The 17,245-nt window shown below is 45.5% G+C and overlaps 1 protein-coding gene across 3 annotated transcripts in view; it reads right to left on the bottom strand.

Moving 5' to 3' along the window:
- Nucleotides 1–209: 209 nt before the first annotated feature.
- Nucleotides 210–17,245, bottom strand: part of MTG2 (mitochondrial ribosome associated GTPase 2) — a 69,553-nt gene continuing 52,517 nt past the window's right edge. For all 3 annotated transcript variants that reach the window (XM_063959313.1, XM_063959312.1, XM_063959311.1), the window contains exons 6-7: nt 15,014–15,152; nt 210–961 (exon numbers count right to left, since the gene is read on the bottom strand). In XM_063959313.1, the coding sequence (XP_063815383.1) occupies nt 570–961; nt 15,014–15,152 (531 nt within the window). In that variant the 3' untranslated portion in view covers nt 210–569. The remainder of the gene's footprint in view (nt 962–15,013; nt 15,153–17,245) is intronic.

Here is a 17,245-nt window from a genome sequence, read left to right on the forward strand (position 1 = left end):
TTATTGTACCAAGCAGCCGAAAATCGTATTTTCGGTCAGAATATTGAATAGTGTATATATACCTTAACTGCTAATATTACATGACTGACCTAAAATTGTTGTGCAATATAGCAAAATAATTAGAACCAAGAGATAGATAGATATATATATATATATATATATATATATATATATATATTAGTAAAGAAAAATGTAAACCGAGTCATCTTATTTATAGCTCAAAAGAATATAGATTTTTATTTTTTTTAGAAAACAAATGTCATTCAGTGTTCTTGAAGCTTTTCAGTACATGAGATAAGTAGATTCATTTTTCTGTTAACCAGTCTCTGACTAGGATACATGAACAGGACTAGTAACATGTCCTATATCTCCACCTAGTGACAAGTTTGAGTATTATTCAGATGATGAATGTATATTAACTGAGGTCAATAAACTTAATAAATAATTCAGTTGCAATCCTCATAAAACATAGAGAATGTCAGACTTTGCATCAGTTTTTGTGTTGTGGTCATCCAAATATTCTTGCTTAAGGCTGATTTTAATATTTTCCAACAATAACTGAAAGTTTGTTACCAGCCTTCATAAGGCTCAGTCTTCTTGCCTCCTGGTCTGTGTCCATCATACATCTCCCGGAGATGAATAACAAGTTCCTCAGCATTCTCCCCAGTCAAGGCAGAAACTGCAATTATCTTGCCTTCTGCCTTTTGCCGCAGGTGCTCCAGGGTCTTCCTAGCGTTTGGAAGGTCCAATTTGTTAGCTACAATCACATGAGGACGGAGGGGGAGGCCCTCATCAAACTGTCTCAGCTCAAATTGCAGAGAGTGCAGCTGGCTCCAGGGCTCCGGGTGTGCGAGATCTATCACATAGAGGAGAAAACGACATCTCTCAATGTGCCGGAGGAACGAGAGGCCCAAACCCCGGTTCATATGGGCTCCTTCAATGATGCCAGGAACGTCAGCCACTGAGATACCAACAACAAAGAGTGTGAAGGGGTTATGCACAGTCAGGAACATTACATGATTAACCTCAAAGGCCAAGTACAACTCAGGGGCTTCATGGGTGGAGGAAATGTAGTTCCATCTTTATCAATCAAAATGGAGTATATTAACTATCAAGTGGCCACAGTTTATTTTTCATGAAGCCACCGAACACAAATTATGCACATGTCAAAAACGAAGGTATTGCACAGTATCTATAAATCCTTGAATAGTCTACAAGGGCTCAGAGCTGTATGCCTGAGGCCAGAGCTGGATTAAGACTTCGGTGGGCCCGGGGTACTTACGACAGGGGGGCCCTGAGGTCTAACATTAAAACCATAATACAAAGATATACTATACATATACAGTGTGTGTGTGTGTGTGTGTGTGTGTGTGTGTGTGTGTGTGTGTGTGTATATATATATATATATATATATATATATATCTATTTGGGACTCGGTCTCCTGATTACTGTCCCCGTTTAATTCCTGGGAGTGTTGCCTGACTCTGACAGTTGTATATGTGCGGCACTCTAGACGACTTGTAATGAAAAATTCTTAGTCCCGTTGATGTCAACGTTTCAGAACTTTTTACTTATGTTCTTTTACTTATGATCTTTCGTCGGGATGCTGATGTAAAAAGTTCTGAAACATTGATGTCAACGAGACTAAAAGCCTTTTATTACAAGTTGTCTGGCGTGCCGCCCTGGTGGATCTACTTGTCGGGTGAAGCCCGGCAGTAGGAGGGCACCGACGCAAGTTGATTACATTACAAGCAAGTGGGAGTGCCGGCTTACCGCATTATATATATATATATATATATATATATATATCTATATACCGTGTGTGTGTATGTATATATATATATACACATACTGTGTATGTACAGTATGTGTATGTATATATATATATATATATATATATATAGTATATACACATATATATATATTCTTTACACATATGTACAAATATGCATGTACACACACATATGTACGTATATATGCATATCTATATATGACCCAGAGCCACCAGTTCTAATTTAATTCATAACATTGCTCAGCTGCTGGCAAAAACTCACTTATACAGGGAGAAGAACGAGAGCTTTACCTTCTCTCCTCCGACGGGCACAGCTTCACATGTGGCGGCTCTGTACACACCAGGGATACTGCTGCCTCCTTCTTACCTGAGCCTGCGCTCCAGCCAGTCATGGAGCAGCAGGCTGCAGCTGCACATGCCATTGGACAGAGGCCCCGGGATCTCGGCAGCCCCACATAGCCCTGCGGCTCCGGCGGCCGCGGCGTGACGCACTGGAGGCCGTCAGCGGCGGTGTCAGTGGGGAGCTCTACGCTGCGGATCGGTTCAATAACAGTGATCCGATCCGTGGCTGGTGGCGGGGGGCCCCCTCGGAGTGTGGGGCCTGGGGGTACTTACCCCCAGAACCCCCCCTTAATCCGGCTCTGCCTGAGGCCCTGGTAATTCCTTTTCTTTCCCTGTTCCTAGACAATAAAAACAACACTGTATGCACTTTATAAATCATTATTATACCCCTTTCACACAGCAGCTATAACCCGGTAAATTCCCGTTTCTTAAGCCTTTCAAAACGGTTCTAGCTGCGGTGTGAAAGGGCCACATTGAATTTACCGGTTACAGAATACTGGTATTTTAAAACGGTTAAAAAGCAGGGTCCTACACGGTTCAGACCCGTTTCATTGTGCAATGTGAAAGGCTCAGAAACGGTATTTCCAAGCCACAGAAGGTGATAGGCCAGGCATGTCCAAACTGCAGCCCTCCAGCTGTTGTGAAACTACATATCCCAGCATGCCCTGACACAGTTTGTCTTCAACGTTTCAATCCTGTATGGATTTTCGTCAGGACCAAGTTGAAATTCACTATACCGCTGGTGTCTGTGATTTCTTTATTAAGAGTTTGTGAGTGCCGCACCATTGATTGTCTGCATTTCTAAATGCAAGGGCACCAAGACCAATTACTTGCAAGGTGGTGTGCCGGGTTTTACATTATATATATATATATATATATATATATATATATATATATATATATATATACTGCTCAAAAAAAAATAAAGGGAACACTAAAATAACACATCCTAGATCTGAATTAATGAAATATTCTTATTATATACTTTGTTCCTTACATAGTTCAATGTGCTGACAACAAAATAACGCAAAAATTATCAATGGAAATCAAATTTATTAACCCATGGAGGTCTGGATTTGGAGTCACACTCAAAATTAAAGTGGAAAAACACACTACAGGCTGATCCAACTTTGATGTAATGTCCTTAAAACAAGTTAAAATGAGGCTCAGTAGTGTGTGTGGCCTCCACGTGCCTGTATGACCTCCCTACAATGCCTGGGCATGCTCCTGATGAGGTGGCGGATGGTCTTCTGAGGGATCTCCTCCCAGACCTGGACTAAAGCATCCGTCAACTCCTGGACAGTCTGTGGTGCAACGTAGCGTTGGTGGATGGAGCGAGACATGATGTCCCAGATGTGCTCAATTGGATTCAGGTCTGGGGAACGGGCGGCCAGTCCATAGCATCAATGCCTTCGTCTTGCAGGAACTGCTGACACACTCCAGCCACATGAGGTCTAGCATTGTCTTGCATTAGGAGGAACCCAGGGCCAACCGCACCAGCATATGGTCTCACAAGGGGTCTGAGGATCTCATCTCGGTACCTAATGGCAGTCAGGCTACCTCTGGCGAGCACATGGAGGGCTGTGGGGCCCCACAAAGAAATGCCACCCCACACCATTACTGACCCACTGCCAAACCGGTCATGCTGGAGGATGTTGCAGGCAGCAGAACGTTCTCCTTGCCGTCTCCAGACTCTGTCATATGTGCTCAGTGAGAACCTGCTTTCATCTGTGAAGAGCACATGGCGCCAGTGGCTAATTTGCCAATCTTGGTGTTCTCTGGCAAATGCCAAACGTCCTGCACGATGTTGGGCTGTAAGTACAACCCCCACCTGTGGACGTCGGGCCCTCATACCAACCTCATGGAGTCTGTTTCTGATCGTTTGAGTAGACACATGCACATTTGTGGCTTGCTGGAGGTCATTTTGAAGGGTCTGGCAGTGCTCCTCCTGTTCCTCATTGCACAAAGGCGGAGGTAGCGGTCCTGCTGCTGGGTTGTTGCCCTCCTACGGCCTCCTCCACATCTCCTGATGTACTGGCCTGTCTCCTGGTAGCGCCTCCATGCTCTGAACACTACGCTGACAGAGACAGCAAACCTTCTTGCCACAGCTCGCATTGATGTGCCATCCTGGATGAGCTGCACTACCTGAGCCACTTGTGTGGGTTGCAGGGAGGTCATACAGGCACGTGGAGGCCACACACACTACTGAGCCTCATGTTGACTTGTTTTAAGGACATTACATCAAAGTTGGATCAGCCTGTAGTGTGTTTTTCCACTTTAATTTTGAGGGTGACTCCAAATCCAGACCTCCATGGGTTAATAAATTTGATTTCCATTGATAATTTTTGTGTGATTTTGTTGTCAGCACATTCAACTATGTAAAGAACAAAGTATTTAATAAGAATATTTCATTCATTCAGATCTAGGATGTGTTATTTTAGGGTTCCCTTTATTTTTTTTGAGCAGTGTATAAACATATATATATGATGTGGAAATGCCCGGCACTCTCAGTATAATATGATTTCCGCAGCAAACAATGATTCAAATAAGGAAAAAAGAAGCAGCGGCACTCCGTCGGTATAAATAATCCACTGTGTATTCGAATCAAAAACATAACAGTGGTCACATAGAGAACCAACGTTTCGGGGTCCTGAGACCCCTTTGTCAAGGGTCCACGCCTTGACAATGGGGTCTCAGGACCCCGAAACGTTGGTTCTCTATGTGACCACTGTTATGTTTTTGATTTGAATACACATTGGATTATTTATACCGACGGAGTTCCGCTGCTTCTTTTTGCTATATATATATATATATATATATATAATACATACAGCAAACAACAAAAAGGCGGCACTCCCAGGTTTTTAAGTTGAGGAAACTTTAAGTTTGCAGTATATATGAGACTCACAAATCGTGCACTGGGGCCGTGTGAGGACGGAGGGAGCTGCTGTGACTGAGCATGTGCGGCCAGCAGCTCCCCTCAGACACGCTCTTTGCAGAGAGCTACACTGCTCTCTGCTACTGTAGCTGCTCCGCGGTCGCGGCTTTTACAGAGACGGAGACACTGCTGTCTCCGTCTCAGAAATGTAAAGTTTAGCTCATCGGGGGGGGGGGGGGGTTTCCAGGTACTCTGAAACCCCCCCTGCGTGCGCCACTGAAACCTGTGTCAGGGCATGCTGGGATGTGTAGTTTCTCAACAGCTGGAGGGCCGCAGTTTGGACATGCCTGTGATAGGCTGTCTCCATGCGTGATGTCACCAGGCAGAAGCAGGAAATAAACTGGAGAAAACACGAGAGTGAAGAAGCATTTTATTATACAGAATCCAGTTTAAAATGGCAAATTGGAGTGATGAGGAGGTTAGGGAGCTGCTTAGGATCAGATTCAGGGGATGAAGAAATATGTAGACAAATCACTGGGACAGTGAAGGATGCAGTAATCTACAAAAACATGGTAAAGATGCTTGAAGCTGCTGGGTTCCATCTTACGACTAGCCTAATTATTAATAATTAATAATTATTAATAATGTGTGGGCCAGAAAAGTCCATTTAAAACGACAACCACTGTTTTCTATGGGTGAAACGGGTTCAGTGTGAAAGGTACCAAAACGGTAATGAAACGGTAATATACTGGTTACAACATGCGATGTGAAGGGGGTTTAACTGCTCAGACCCATTTTAAGACCCGTTTAAAGAAACGTTTTAAAAGCAGGGTTTGCGATGTGAAAGCGGTATTAGTCACAGTGATCATTTAATCAACAAAGGAAAATGGAAATGGTTAGTGTTACCACCTGATGGCAGCAAGTGGTATTACAAAATGAGTATATTCTATTTTTTTTTATACCAAATGTAAATCTGTGACAATCAGTTATTGCCATGAATCACATGTAAAGGAAGCCAGCCACACAGCACCCCCTTAGCTAATAATAATAATAATGTCAGACTTGTCATCAGTGAGGCTGTAGCTACTGCACTTTGCATGCTGAGCAGAAGTCCCAACACCTCACAGATGGGCATAATAGTCTATCTACAAGTATGTCTGTCTCGGTACTTGTCCATCATACTCAGAACTCACAGTAGCTAAGGCATTGATTCATAGGGATACTGTCAATAGGTCGACAGGTTGACATGGTCAATAGGTCGACGTGGAAAAAGGTCAACATGAGTTTTTCACCTTTAAAAAAAAAAAATTGAACTTTTTCATACTTTACGATCCACGTGGACTACAATTGGGAACGGTAACCTGTGCCGAGCACAGTGGTAGCAGAGGAACTTGCCCGAAGCATGGCGAGCGAAGCGAGCCATGCGAGGGGACACGGTGCACTAATTGGTGTTCCCCGTCACTTTACGAAGAAAACGACACCATGTCGACCAATAGTGGTCGACCTAATGACTGTCGACCTAATGATCCATACCCGATTCATAGGGCTACCATCTGTCAGTAGGACGCAACTTAGAATCCCTGTAGAACCCTGTACAGTATTTCAGGTAACATATCGGCAGGATTTTCCTCACCTGTCCTCTCCATAGAAATATAAATGCAAATCCCGATATCCAGATGATAGACAGACAGGAGTAAAGATGGGAGTTCTATTTAAGATGGGATGTTGCCCATAGCAACCAATAAGATTCTACTTCTCATTTATCTAGCACCTTCCAGAAGATAATACCTGGAATTTGATTGGTTGCTATGGGCAACATCCCATATTAAATAGAACTCCCATCTTAGTAAATTTACCCCACAGTGTGTAGATCGACATCATATGGTCGACATGCATTAGGTCGAAGTGCTTAAGGCCTACAGGTTGGGTTTTTACGTGTTTCCCCAACATTTGCTCGATTTACAATCCACATGGACTTTGATTGGGAATAGTAACCTGTGGCAAGCGCATCGTTTTTACTGACGGTGGTCACATATCACTAAACATACAAGATTTGACCCAAGAAACTTGTTAATCATTGTCATGTCGAACTTTTGAACTTGTCGACCTAAATACTGTAGATAGATATACTGCTGGTAATTTGGTGAGTTTTGATCAGAGATGTGCGGACAATGGCCCTCATTCCGAGTTGTTCGCTCGCTAGCCGCTTTTCGCAGCAGTACACACGCTAAGCCGCCGCCCTCTGGGAGTGTATCTTAGCTTAGCAGAATTGCGAACGAAGTATTCGCAATATTGCGAAAAGATTTTTCTGTGCAGTTTCTGAGAAGCTCGAGACTTACTCTTCCAGTGCGATCAGTTCAGTGCTTGTCGTTCCTGGTTTGACGTCACAAACACACCCAGCGTTCGCCCAGACACTCCCCCGTTTCTTCAGCCACTCCCGCGTTTTTCCCAGAAACTGCAGCGTTTTTTTCACACACTCCCATAAAACGGCTAGTTTCCGCCCAGAAACACCCACTTACTGTCAATCACACTACGATCACTAGAACGAAGAAAAAACCTCGTAATGCCGTGAGTAAAATACCAAACTTCTTAGCAAATTTACTTGGCGCAGTCGCAGTGCGAACATTGCGCATGCGCAATTAGCGGAAAATCGCTGAGATGCGAAGAAAATTACCGAGCGAACAACTCGGAATGAGGGCCAAGGTTGGCAGGGTAGGCACCGCCTCACCCGTCAAGACTTTTTACTCCAGAGTTTTGTACTATAAAAATGTTAAAATAATACAAAGAAGATATTTCTAATATATATTTTCCATATACTTATACATATATATATTATATTTAGCATGATATTCTCTCTCTCTATACATATATATATAAATATATATAAATATATATATATTTAGTATGACAGGAAAGGCTTTGCCTCACCTCAATGCACTTCACTGCTGCTTACATTTAGTAAATATTGTCCACATTCCTGACACATACTGTACTTAGATGTAGAATAGCGATGGCATATTTAGGCAAGTCTATCTTTTGTAGGGAGTTTACATTTTATAGGAATTTTGGAAATTAGGATGTTCTTAGTATTACCACAAGAGTTTTAGCAAACCTGTAATGTTTCCTTTAATCTAGTCTTCACCATACTGGATTCCATCAATGCAAGCAAAAAACTTCTGCACTCCTCATTCTTAATGGTCAAATCGGTGCTAGCCACCATGCACTATAAATGTATGTTTAATAATGTGTTTTAACATGTTATATGTAGTTTATATTTAAGATGTGTTTCAATGTATTTTAAAAATGCACTTACTCTGTATATGACTGGATAAGGAATCACTATTTTCTGTGACTGTAGAAAATGGTATGCTAAAATAAGAATTTACTCACCGGTAAGTCTATTTCTCGTAGTCCGTAGTGGATGCTGGGAACTCCGTAAGGACCATGGGGATAGCGGCTCCGCAGGAGTCTGGGCACAACTAAAAGAAAGCTTTTAGACTACCTGGTGTGCACTGGCTCCTCCCACTATGACCCTTCTCCAAGCCTCAGTTAGGACACTGTGCCCGGAAGAGCTGACACAATAAGGAAGGTTTTTGAATCCTGGGTAAGACTCATACCAGCCACACCAATCACACCGTATAACTCGTGATACCATATCGAGTTAACAGTATGAAATTCAACTGAGCCTCTCAACAGATGGCTCATAACAATAACCCTTTTGTGAACAACAACTATGTACAAGTATTGCAGACAATCCGCACTTGGGACGGGCGCCCAGCATCCACTACGGACTACGAGAAATAGAATTACCGGTGAGTAAATTCTTATTTTCTCTGACGTCCTAGTGGATGCTGGGAACTCCGTAAGGACCATGGGGATTATACCAAAGCTCCCAAACGGGCGGGAGAGTGCGGATGACTCTGCAGCACCGAATGAGAGAACTCAAGGTCCTCCTCAGCCAGGGTATCAAATTTGTAGAATTTTGCAAACGTGTTTGCCCCTGACCAAGTAGCAGCTCGGCAAAGTTGTAAAGCCGAGACCCCTCGGGCAGCCGCCCAAGATGAGCCCACCTTCCTTGTAGAATGTGCTTTTACTGATTTAGGATGCGGCAGTCCAGCCGCAGAATGCGCCAGCTGAATTGTGCTACAAATCCAGCGAGCAATAGTCTGCTTAGAAGCAGGAGCACCCAGTTTGTTGGGTGCATACAGGATAAATAGCGAGTCAGTTTTCCTGACTCCAGCCGTCCTGGAAACATAAATTTTCAAGGCCCTGACTACGTCCAGTAACTTGGAATCCTCCAAGTCGCTAGTAGTCGCAGGCACTACAATAGGTTGGTTCAAGTGAAAAGCAGATACCACCTTAGGGAGAAACTGGGGACGAGTCCTCAATTCTGCCCTATCCATATGGAAAATCAGATAGGGACTTTTAAATGACAAAGCCGCCAATTCTGATACACGCCTGGCCGAAGCCACGGCCAATAACATGACCACTTTCTACGTGAGATATTTTAGATCCACGGTCTTTAGTGGCTCAAACCAATGTGATTTTAGGAAATTCAACACCACGTTGAGATCCCAGGGTGCCACTGGAGGCACAAAGGGGGGCTGAATATGCAGCACTCCTTTTACAAATGTCTGAACTTCAGGTAATGAAGCTAGTTCTTTTTGGAAAAAAATCGACAGAGCCGATGTCTGTACCTTAATGGAGCCTAATTTTAGGCCCATAGTCACTCCTGCCTGTAGGAAGTGCAGAAATCGACCCAGCTGAAATTTCTCTGTTGGGGCCTTATTGGCCTCACACCAAGCAACATATTTCCGCCATATGCGGTGATAATGTTTTACCGTTACATCTTTCCTGGCTTACATCCTCCGGAATGCCCTTTTCCTTTAGGATCCGGCGTTCAACCGCCATGCCGTCAAACGCAGCCGCGGTAAGTCTTGGAACAGACAGGGCCCCTGCTGCAGCAGGTCCTGTCTGAGCGGCAGAGGCCATGGGTCCTCTGAGATCATCTCTTGAAGTTCCGGGTACCAAGCTCTTCTTGGCCAATCCGGAACCACGAGTATTGTCCTTACTCCTCGTTTTCTTATTATTCTCAGTACCTTTGGTATGAGAGGCAGAGGAGGGAACACATAAACTGACTGGTACACCCACGGTGTCACTAGAGCGTCCACCGCTATCGCCTGAGGGTCCCTTGACCTGGCGCAATATCTCTCCAGTTTTTTGTTTAGGCGGGACGCCATCATGTCCACCTGTGGCCGTTCCCAACGATTTACAATCAGTGTGAAGACTTCTGGATGAAGTCCCCACTCTCCCGGGTGGAGGTCGTGCCTGCTGAGGAAGTCTTTTTCCCAGTTGTCCACTCCCGGAATGAACACTGCTGACAGTGCTAGCACGTGATTTTCCGCCCATCGGAGAATCCTTGTGGCTTCTGCCATTGCCGTCCTGCTTCTTGTGCCGCCCTGTCGGTTTACATGGGCGACCGCCGTGATGTTGTCTGACTGGATCAGTACCGGCTGGTGTAGAAGCAGGGGTTTTGCCTGACTTAGGGCATTGTAAATGGCCCTTAGTTCTAGAATATTTATGTGCAAGGAAGTCTCCTGACTCGACCATAGTCCTTGGAAGTTTCTTCCCTGTGTGACTGCCCCCCAGCCTCGAAGGCTGGCATCCGTGGTCACCAGGACCCAGTCCTGTATGCCGAATCTGCGGCCCTCTAAAAGATGAGCACTCTGCAGCCACCACAGCAGAGACACCCTGGTTCTTGGAGACAGGGTTATTAGCCGATGCATCTGAAGATGCAATCCGGACCATTGGTCCAACAGGTCCCACTGAAAGATTCTGGCATGGAACCTGCCGAAAGGAATTGCTTCGTAAGAAGCCACCATCTTTCCCAGGACTCGCGTGCAGTGATGCACCGACACCTGTTTTGGTTTCAGGAGGTCTCTGACTAGAGATGACAGCTCCTTGGCTTTCTTTTCCGGGAGAAACACTTTTTTCTGGACTGTGTCCAAAATCATTCCCAGGAACAGTAGACGTGTCGTCGGAACCAGCTGTGACTTTGGAATATTCAGAATCCAACCGTGCTGGTGTAGCACCTCCTGAGATAGTGCTACTCCTACCAACAACTGCTCCCTGGATCTCGCCTTTATTAGGAGATCGTCCAAGTACGGGATAATTAAAACTCCCTTTTTTCGAAGGAGTATCATCATTTCCGCCATTACCTTGGTAAACACCCTCGGTGCCGTGGACAGTCCAAACGGCAGCGTCTGGAATTGGTAATGACAATTTTGTACCGCAAATCTGAGGTACTCCTGGTGAGGATGATAAATGGGGACATGCAGGTAAGCATCCTTGATGTCCAGGGATACCATGTAATCCCCCTCGTCCAGGCTTGCAATAACCGCCCTGAGCGATTCCATCTTGAACTTGAACTTTTTTATGTATGTGTTCAAGGATTTCAAATTTAAAATGGGTCTCACCGAACCGTCCGGTTTCGGTACCACAAACAGTGTGGAATAGTAACCCCGTCCTTGTTGAAGTAGGGGCACCTTGACTATCACCTGCTGGGAATACAGCTTGTGAATTGCCTCTAGCACAGCCTCCCTGCCTGAGGGAGTCGTTGGCAAGGCAGATTTGAGGAAACGGCGGGGGGGAGACGCCTCGAATTCCAGTTTGTAGTACCCCTGAGATACTACTTGCAAGATCCAGGGATCCACCTGTGAGCGAGCCCACTGATCGCTGAAATTTTTGAGGCGGCCCCCCACCGTACCTGGCTCCGCCTGTGGAGCCCCACCGTCATGCGGCGGACTTGGAAGAAGCGGGGGAGGACTTTTGCTCCTGGGTACCTGCTGTTTGTTGCAGCCTTTTTCCCCTACCTCTGCCTCTGGACAGAAAGGACCCGCCTGTTTCTCTGGGTCCGAAAGGACTGCACTTGATAAAACTGCGCTTTTTTAGGCTGTGAGGGAACCTGGGGTAAAAATGCTGATTTCCCAGCTGTCGCTGTGGAAACTAGGTCTGAGAGACCATCCCCGAATAACTCCTCACCCTTATAAGGCAAAACTTCCATGTGCCTTTTGGAATCTGCATCCCCTGCCCACTGCCGAGTCCATAAGCCTCTCCTAGCAGAAATGGACAATGCACTTAGTTTAGATGCCAGCCGGCAGATCTCCCTCTGTGCATCTCTCATGTATAAGACTGAGTCTTTTATATGCTCTATGGTTAGGAGAATAGTGTCCCGGTCTAGGGTGTCAATATTTTCTGACAGGGAATCTGACCATGCAGCGGCAGCACTGCACATCCATGCTGACGCAATAGCTGGTCTAAGTATAATGCCTGAGTGTGTATACACAGACTTCAGGATCGCCTCCTGCTTTCTATCCGCAGGCTCCTTTAGGGCGGCCGTATCCGGAGACGGAAGTGGCACCTTTTTAGACAAACGTGTGAGCGCTTTATCCACCCTAGGAGGTGTTTCCCAACGTGCCCTATCCTCTGGCGGGAAAGGGAACGCCATTAGTAATTTTTTAGGGATTACCAATCTTTTATCGGGGAAAGCCCACGCTTCTTCACACACTTCATTTAATTCTTCAGATGGGGGGAAAAACTACGGGTAGTTTTTTCTCCCCAAACATAATACCTTTTTAGTGGTACGTGGGTTTATATTCGAAATGTGTAATACCTCCTTCATTGCCTCAATCATGCAACGAATGGCCCTAGTGGACATTAGATTTGACTCATCGTCGTCGACACTGGTATCAGTATCCGTGTCGACATCTGCGTCTGCCATCTGAGGTAGCGGGCGTTTTAGAGCCCCTGATGGCCTTTGAGACACCTGGGCAGGCACGAGCTGAGAAGCCGTCTGTCCCGCATTTGGCATGTCGTCAAATTTTTTGTGTAAGGAGTCGACACTTGCACGTAATTCCTTCCATAAAACCATCCACTCAGGTGTCTGCCCCGCAGGGGGTGACATCACTTCTATAGGCATCTGCTCCGCCTCCACATAATTTTCCTCATCAAACATGTCGACACAGCCGTACCGACACACCGCACACACACCGGGAATGCTCTAACAGAGGACAGGACCCCACAGAAGCCCTTTGGGGAGACAGAGAGAGAGTATGCCAGCACACACCAGAGCGCTATATAATGCAGGGACTAACTGAATTATGTCCCCTATAGCTGCTATAATATTTACTGCGCCTAAATTTAGTGCCCCCCCTCTCTTTTTTACCCTTTTCTGTAGTGTAGACTGCAGGGGAGAGCCAGGGAGCTTCCTTCCAGCGGAACTGTGAGGGAGAAATGGCGCCAGTGTGCTGAGGGAGATAGCTCCGCCCCTTTTTCGAGGACTTTACTCCCGCTTTTTTTTAAGGATTCTGGCAGGGGTAATTATCACATATATAGCCTCTGGGGCTATATTTTGTGATTGTTTTGCCAGGCAAGGTGTTTATATTGCTGCTCAGGGCGCCCCCCCCCCCCAGCGCCCTGCACCCATCAGTGACCGGAGTGTGAAGTGTGTATGAGGAGCAATGGCGCACAGCTGCAGTGCTGTGCGCTACCTTGGTGAAGACAGAAGTCTTCATGCCGCCGATTTTACAGACTTCTTCTTGCTTCTGGCTCTGTAAGGGGGACGGCGGCGCGGCTCCGGGACCTAACACCAAGGCCAGTTCCATGCGGTCGATCCCTCTGGAGCTAATGGTGTCCAGTAGCCTAAGAAGCCCAAGCTAGCTGCAAGCAGGTAGGTTTGCTTCTTCTCCCCTTAGTCCCTCGTTGCAGTGAGCCTGTTGCCAGCAGGTCTCACTGTAAAATAAAAAACCTAAATTATACTTTCTTTCTAAGAGCTCAGGAGAGCCCCTAGTGTGCATCCAGCTCGGCCGGGCACAAAAATCTAACTGAGGCTTGGAGGAGGGTCATAGTGGGAGGAGCCAGTGCACACCAGGTAGTCTAAAAGCTTTCTTTTAGTTGTGCCCAGACTCCGGGGGAGCCGCTATCCCCATGGTCCTTACGGAGTTCCCAGCATCCACTAGGACGTCAGAGAAACTGGCATTTCATAGCAGGAGGATTGGTGAATGACAAATCTTTTGATATTGGCCAGTGTACTCACCGCAGGTGATGTGTCTGGAGTTTGCAGCCTCCAGAGGGAAGGTGTTAATGAAGGGAAACGTCAGTGTATGTAAAGTGTGTCAAAAAGAGTTTGCTGTTAAGAATTTTCCGTACATTCATACAGATAATGAATGGCAGGAGAAAAACAATTTGTTAGTTTTCAAAATGTTTTCCTGTACAATTTGTTCGTTTAGGAAGTCAAATGCAAACATTATTGCTAGCTAAACTATATAGATACTTTGAATCTGTGTGATAAATATATCAAAAGAGGAATGTAAATTACCAGTTCCAGTGTAATATGAGCTGAATTGTGTCTTCAGGCTATATATAAGGGGATGTGACCCGTGAGTGGAAACAGTTGTTCTCAAGAGAAGAGATATCTGCTGTAAACATGTTGTATGCTGTACCCTCTGAGCAATGCTTGTATAGAGGACAAATCTTTTTTAAGAATTTTTGAGCAATAAACATCTTGCCTTCAAGTGGACTGCCTTTATCTTGGAACCAGCAGTAATGCAACACATGCAGTCCCATTCTCCGCCTGTTCTGGGCTGAGCCAGGTGTCTCCAAGCTCCACCCTGTCAGCTATCATGCAGGACCTGGTCCAGGTCAGTGACCAGTGTTACAGCAACAAGCGGCATCAGGTGCAATGGTAGGAGCCTGAGCAGAAAGCGGTTCCAGGGCCGGTGGTAGGACCTGGTGATGGCAGCAACATACCGCCCACTGTGCAGTGGGTGTAGTCCGTAACAGGCGGTTACTAACAGTAAGAAAGAATCCCCCATTTGCCAGGTCTCGTGAAGCCCAAAAACCTGTGATCGCTTGGTGTGATCAGCGATGCGCATCTGGTCACACTGCCTGACAGGCTTTTACTTGAAAATGATTGTTTCCTGAAGATGAGACTTGGGACTTACCAGCAATTTGTTCATGATCTTGATAATTGATGACACCAACGTGAGGATTGAGGGTAGTGAAGGGGTAGTCTGCCACAGCAGGACGGGCATTTGTAAGAAGGCGCAACAGAGACGACTTTCCAGCATTAGGAAAACCCACCTGGAAAATAGGAAACTACACAGTCAATGTCATATTATAGTGGTCACAAACAGCACAGTAATAAGTGCAGCATGGGACTCAGCAGTGAGTCATCGGAAACCCCAGATGATCCAGCAGAAGTGTGCATACAAGGTAAGTACTGTAGGTTTTTATTTTCTACACTAAATAACTCCACTCTTGAGCAATGTTCCATTGTACACTAGACCTTATTCATAAGTTTTAATGTTGGACATTTGTGCACAGTTGATCTAGAGCAAGTAGGGAAAAAAAGGGGGTTTGAAATATACCACTGAGCAATTAGCAGCCTGTGGAAATCAATTGGTGCAAAGTGTCACCCACACTTAAATATACATAAAACACAAACAAGATCACCAATATATAGTCCCTCGGCGCTTAAACACTGAATATCCTGACGAATATCAGTCGGATGTCAGTTCCAGAGCATGGATACCTTTTTTTTTCAGGATGTTAATTACAGACACCTCATAGGGTAATATTGGCCTTTCTCAGACGCTACAATGAGAGATATATGCAAAGGACTCCAACCATATAGAGAGGTCTACCTCATATGTAGACACGACAGCATGTGTGTTGAGAGGGCACAGCTCACAATGGAATTCAAGATACAACCGTCCTCAAAAGAAGGGAAATAGTCCACAATAGCGTAATAACGTTTTTTTAATCCACAAAAAAAATACTACATAAACATGGAGGCAGTTATCACCACTGAAGAAGTTTCTCTAGCAATAGCTGGGCTGAAGACTGTGAAGACTCCGGGCCCTGACGGTTTCGCCAATGACTACTATAAAATTCTATCTACTAGACTGAGCGAACCTCTCTCTGTCTTATTTAGTTCTTTTATGCATGGTGCTTCCTTGCCTCAATATTTTAATTCAGCCGTCATAAAGGTTATACCGAAGCCTGGCCGGGATCCTTAGTCTCCCAGTTCTTATCGTCCGATCTCCCTTTTAAACACGGATTATAAATTATTCACTAAAATCCTCTCTAATAGACTCAAGTTCATAGTCCCTGATATAGTGCACACTGACCAGACTGGATTTATCTGGGGTCGGCAATCAGTGAGCAATATCCGAAAGGTCTTAACTGTTATGCAGGCCTTCCAGCTCTCCAAGCCCACTGACACTAATGTACTATTGTCCATCGATGCCGAAAATAAGAATTTACTTACCGATAATTCTATTTCTCGGAGTCCGTAGTGGATGCTGGGGTTCCTGAAAGGACCATGGGGAATAGCGGCTCCGCAGGAGACAGGGCACAAAAGTAAAGCTTTTACAGGTCAGGTGGTGTGTACTGGCTCCTCCCCCTATGACCCTCCTCCAGACTCCAGTTAGGTACTGTGCCCGGACGAGCGTACACAATAAGGGAGGATTTTGAATCCCGGGTAAGACTCATACCAGCCACACCAATCACACCGTACAACTTGTGATCTAAACCCAGTTAACAGTATGATAACAGAGGAGCCTCTGAAAGATGGCTTCCTAAACAATAACCCGAATTAGTTAACAATAACTATGTACAAGTATTGCAGATAATCCGCACTTGGGATGGGCGCCCAGCATCCACTACGGACTCCGAGAAATAGAATTATCGGTAAGTAAATTCTTATTTTCTCTATCGTCCTAAGTGGATGCTGGGGTTCCTGAAAGGACCATGGGGATTATACCAAAGCTCCCAAACGGGCGGGAGAGTGCGGATGACTCTGCAGCACCGAATGAGAGAACTCCAGGTCCTCCTTTGCCAGGGTATCAAATTTGTAAAAATTTACAAACGTGTTCTCCCCTGACCACGTAGCTGCTCGGCAGAGTTGTAATGCCGAGACCCCTCGGGCAGCCGCCCAAGATGAGCCCACCTTCCTTGCGGAATGGGCCTTAACAGATTTAGGCTGTGGCAGGCCTGCCACAGAATGTACAAGTTGAATTTTGTTACAAAACCAACGAGCAATCGACTGCTTAGAAGCAGGTGCACCCAACTTGTTGGGTGCATACAGTATAAACAGCGAGTCAGATTTTCTGACTCCAGCCGTCCTTTAAATGTATATTTTTAAGGCTCTGACAACGTCCAACAACTTGGAG

This window comes from Pseudophryne corroboree, chromosome 3 (assembly GCF_028390025.1).
Source record: "Pseudophryne corroboree isolate aPseCor3 chromosome 3, aPseCor3.hap2, whole genome shotgun sequence".
NCBI lineage: Eukaryota > Metazoa > Chordata > Amphibia > Anura > Myobatrachidae > Pseudophryne > Pseudophryne corroboree.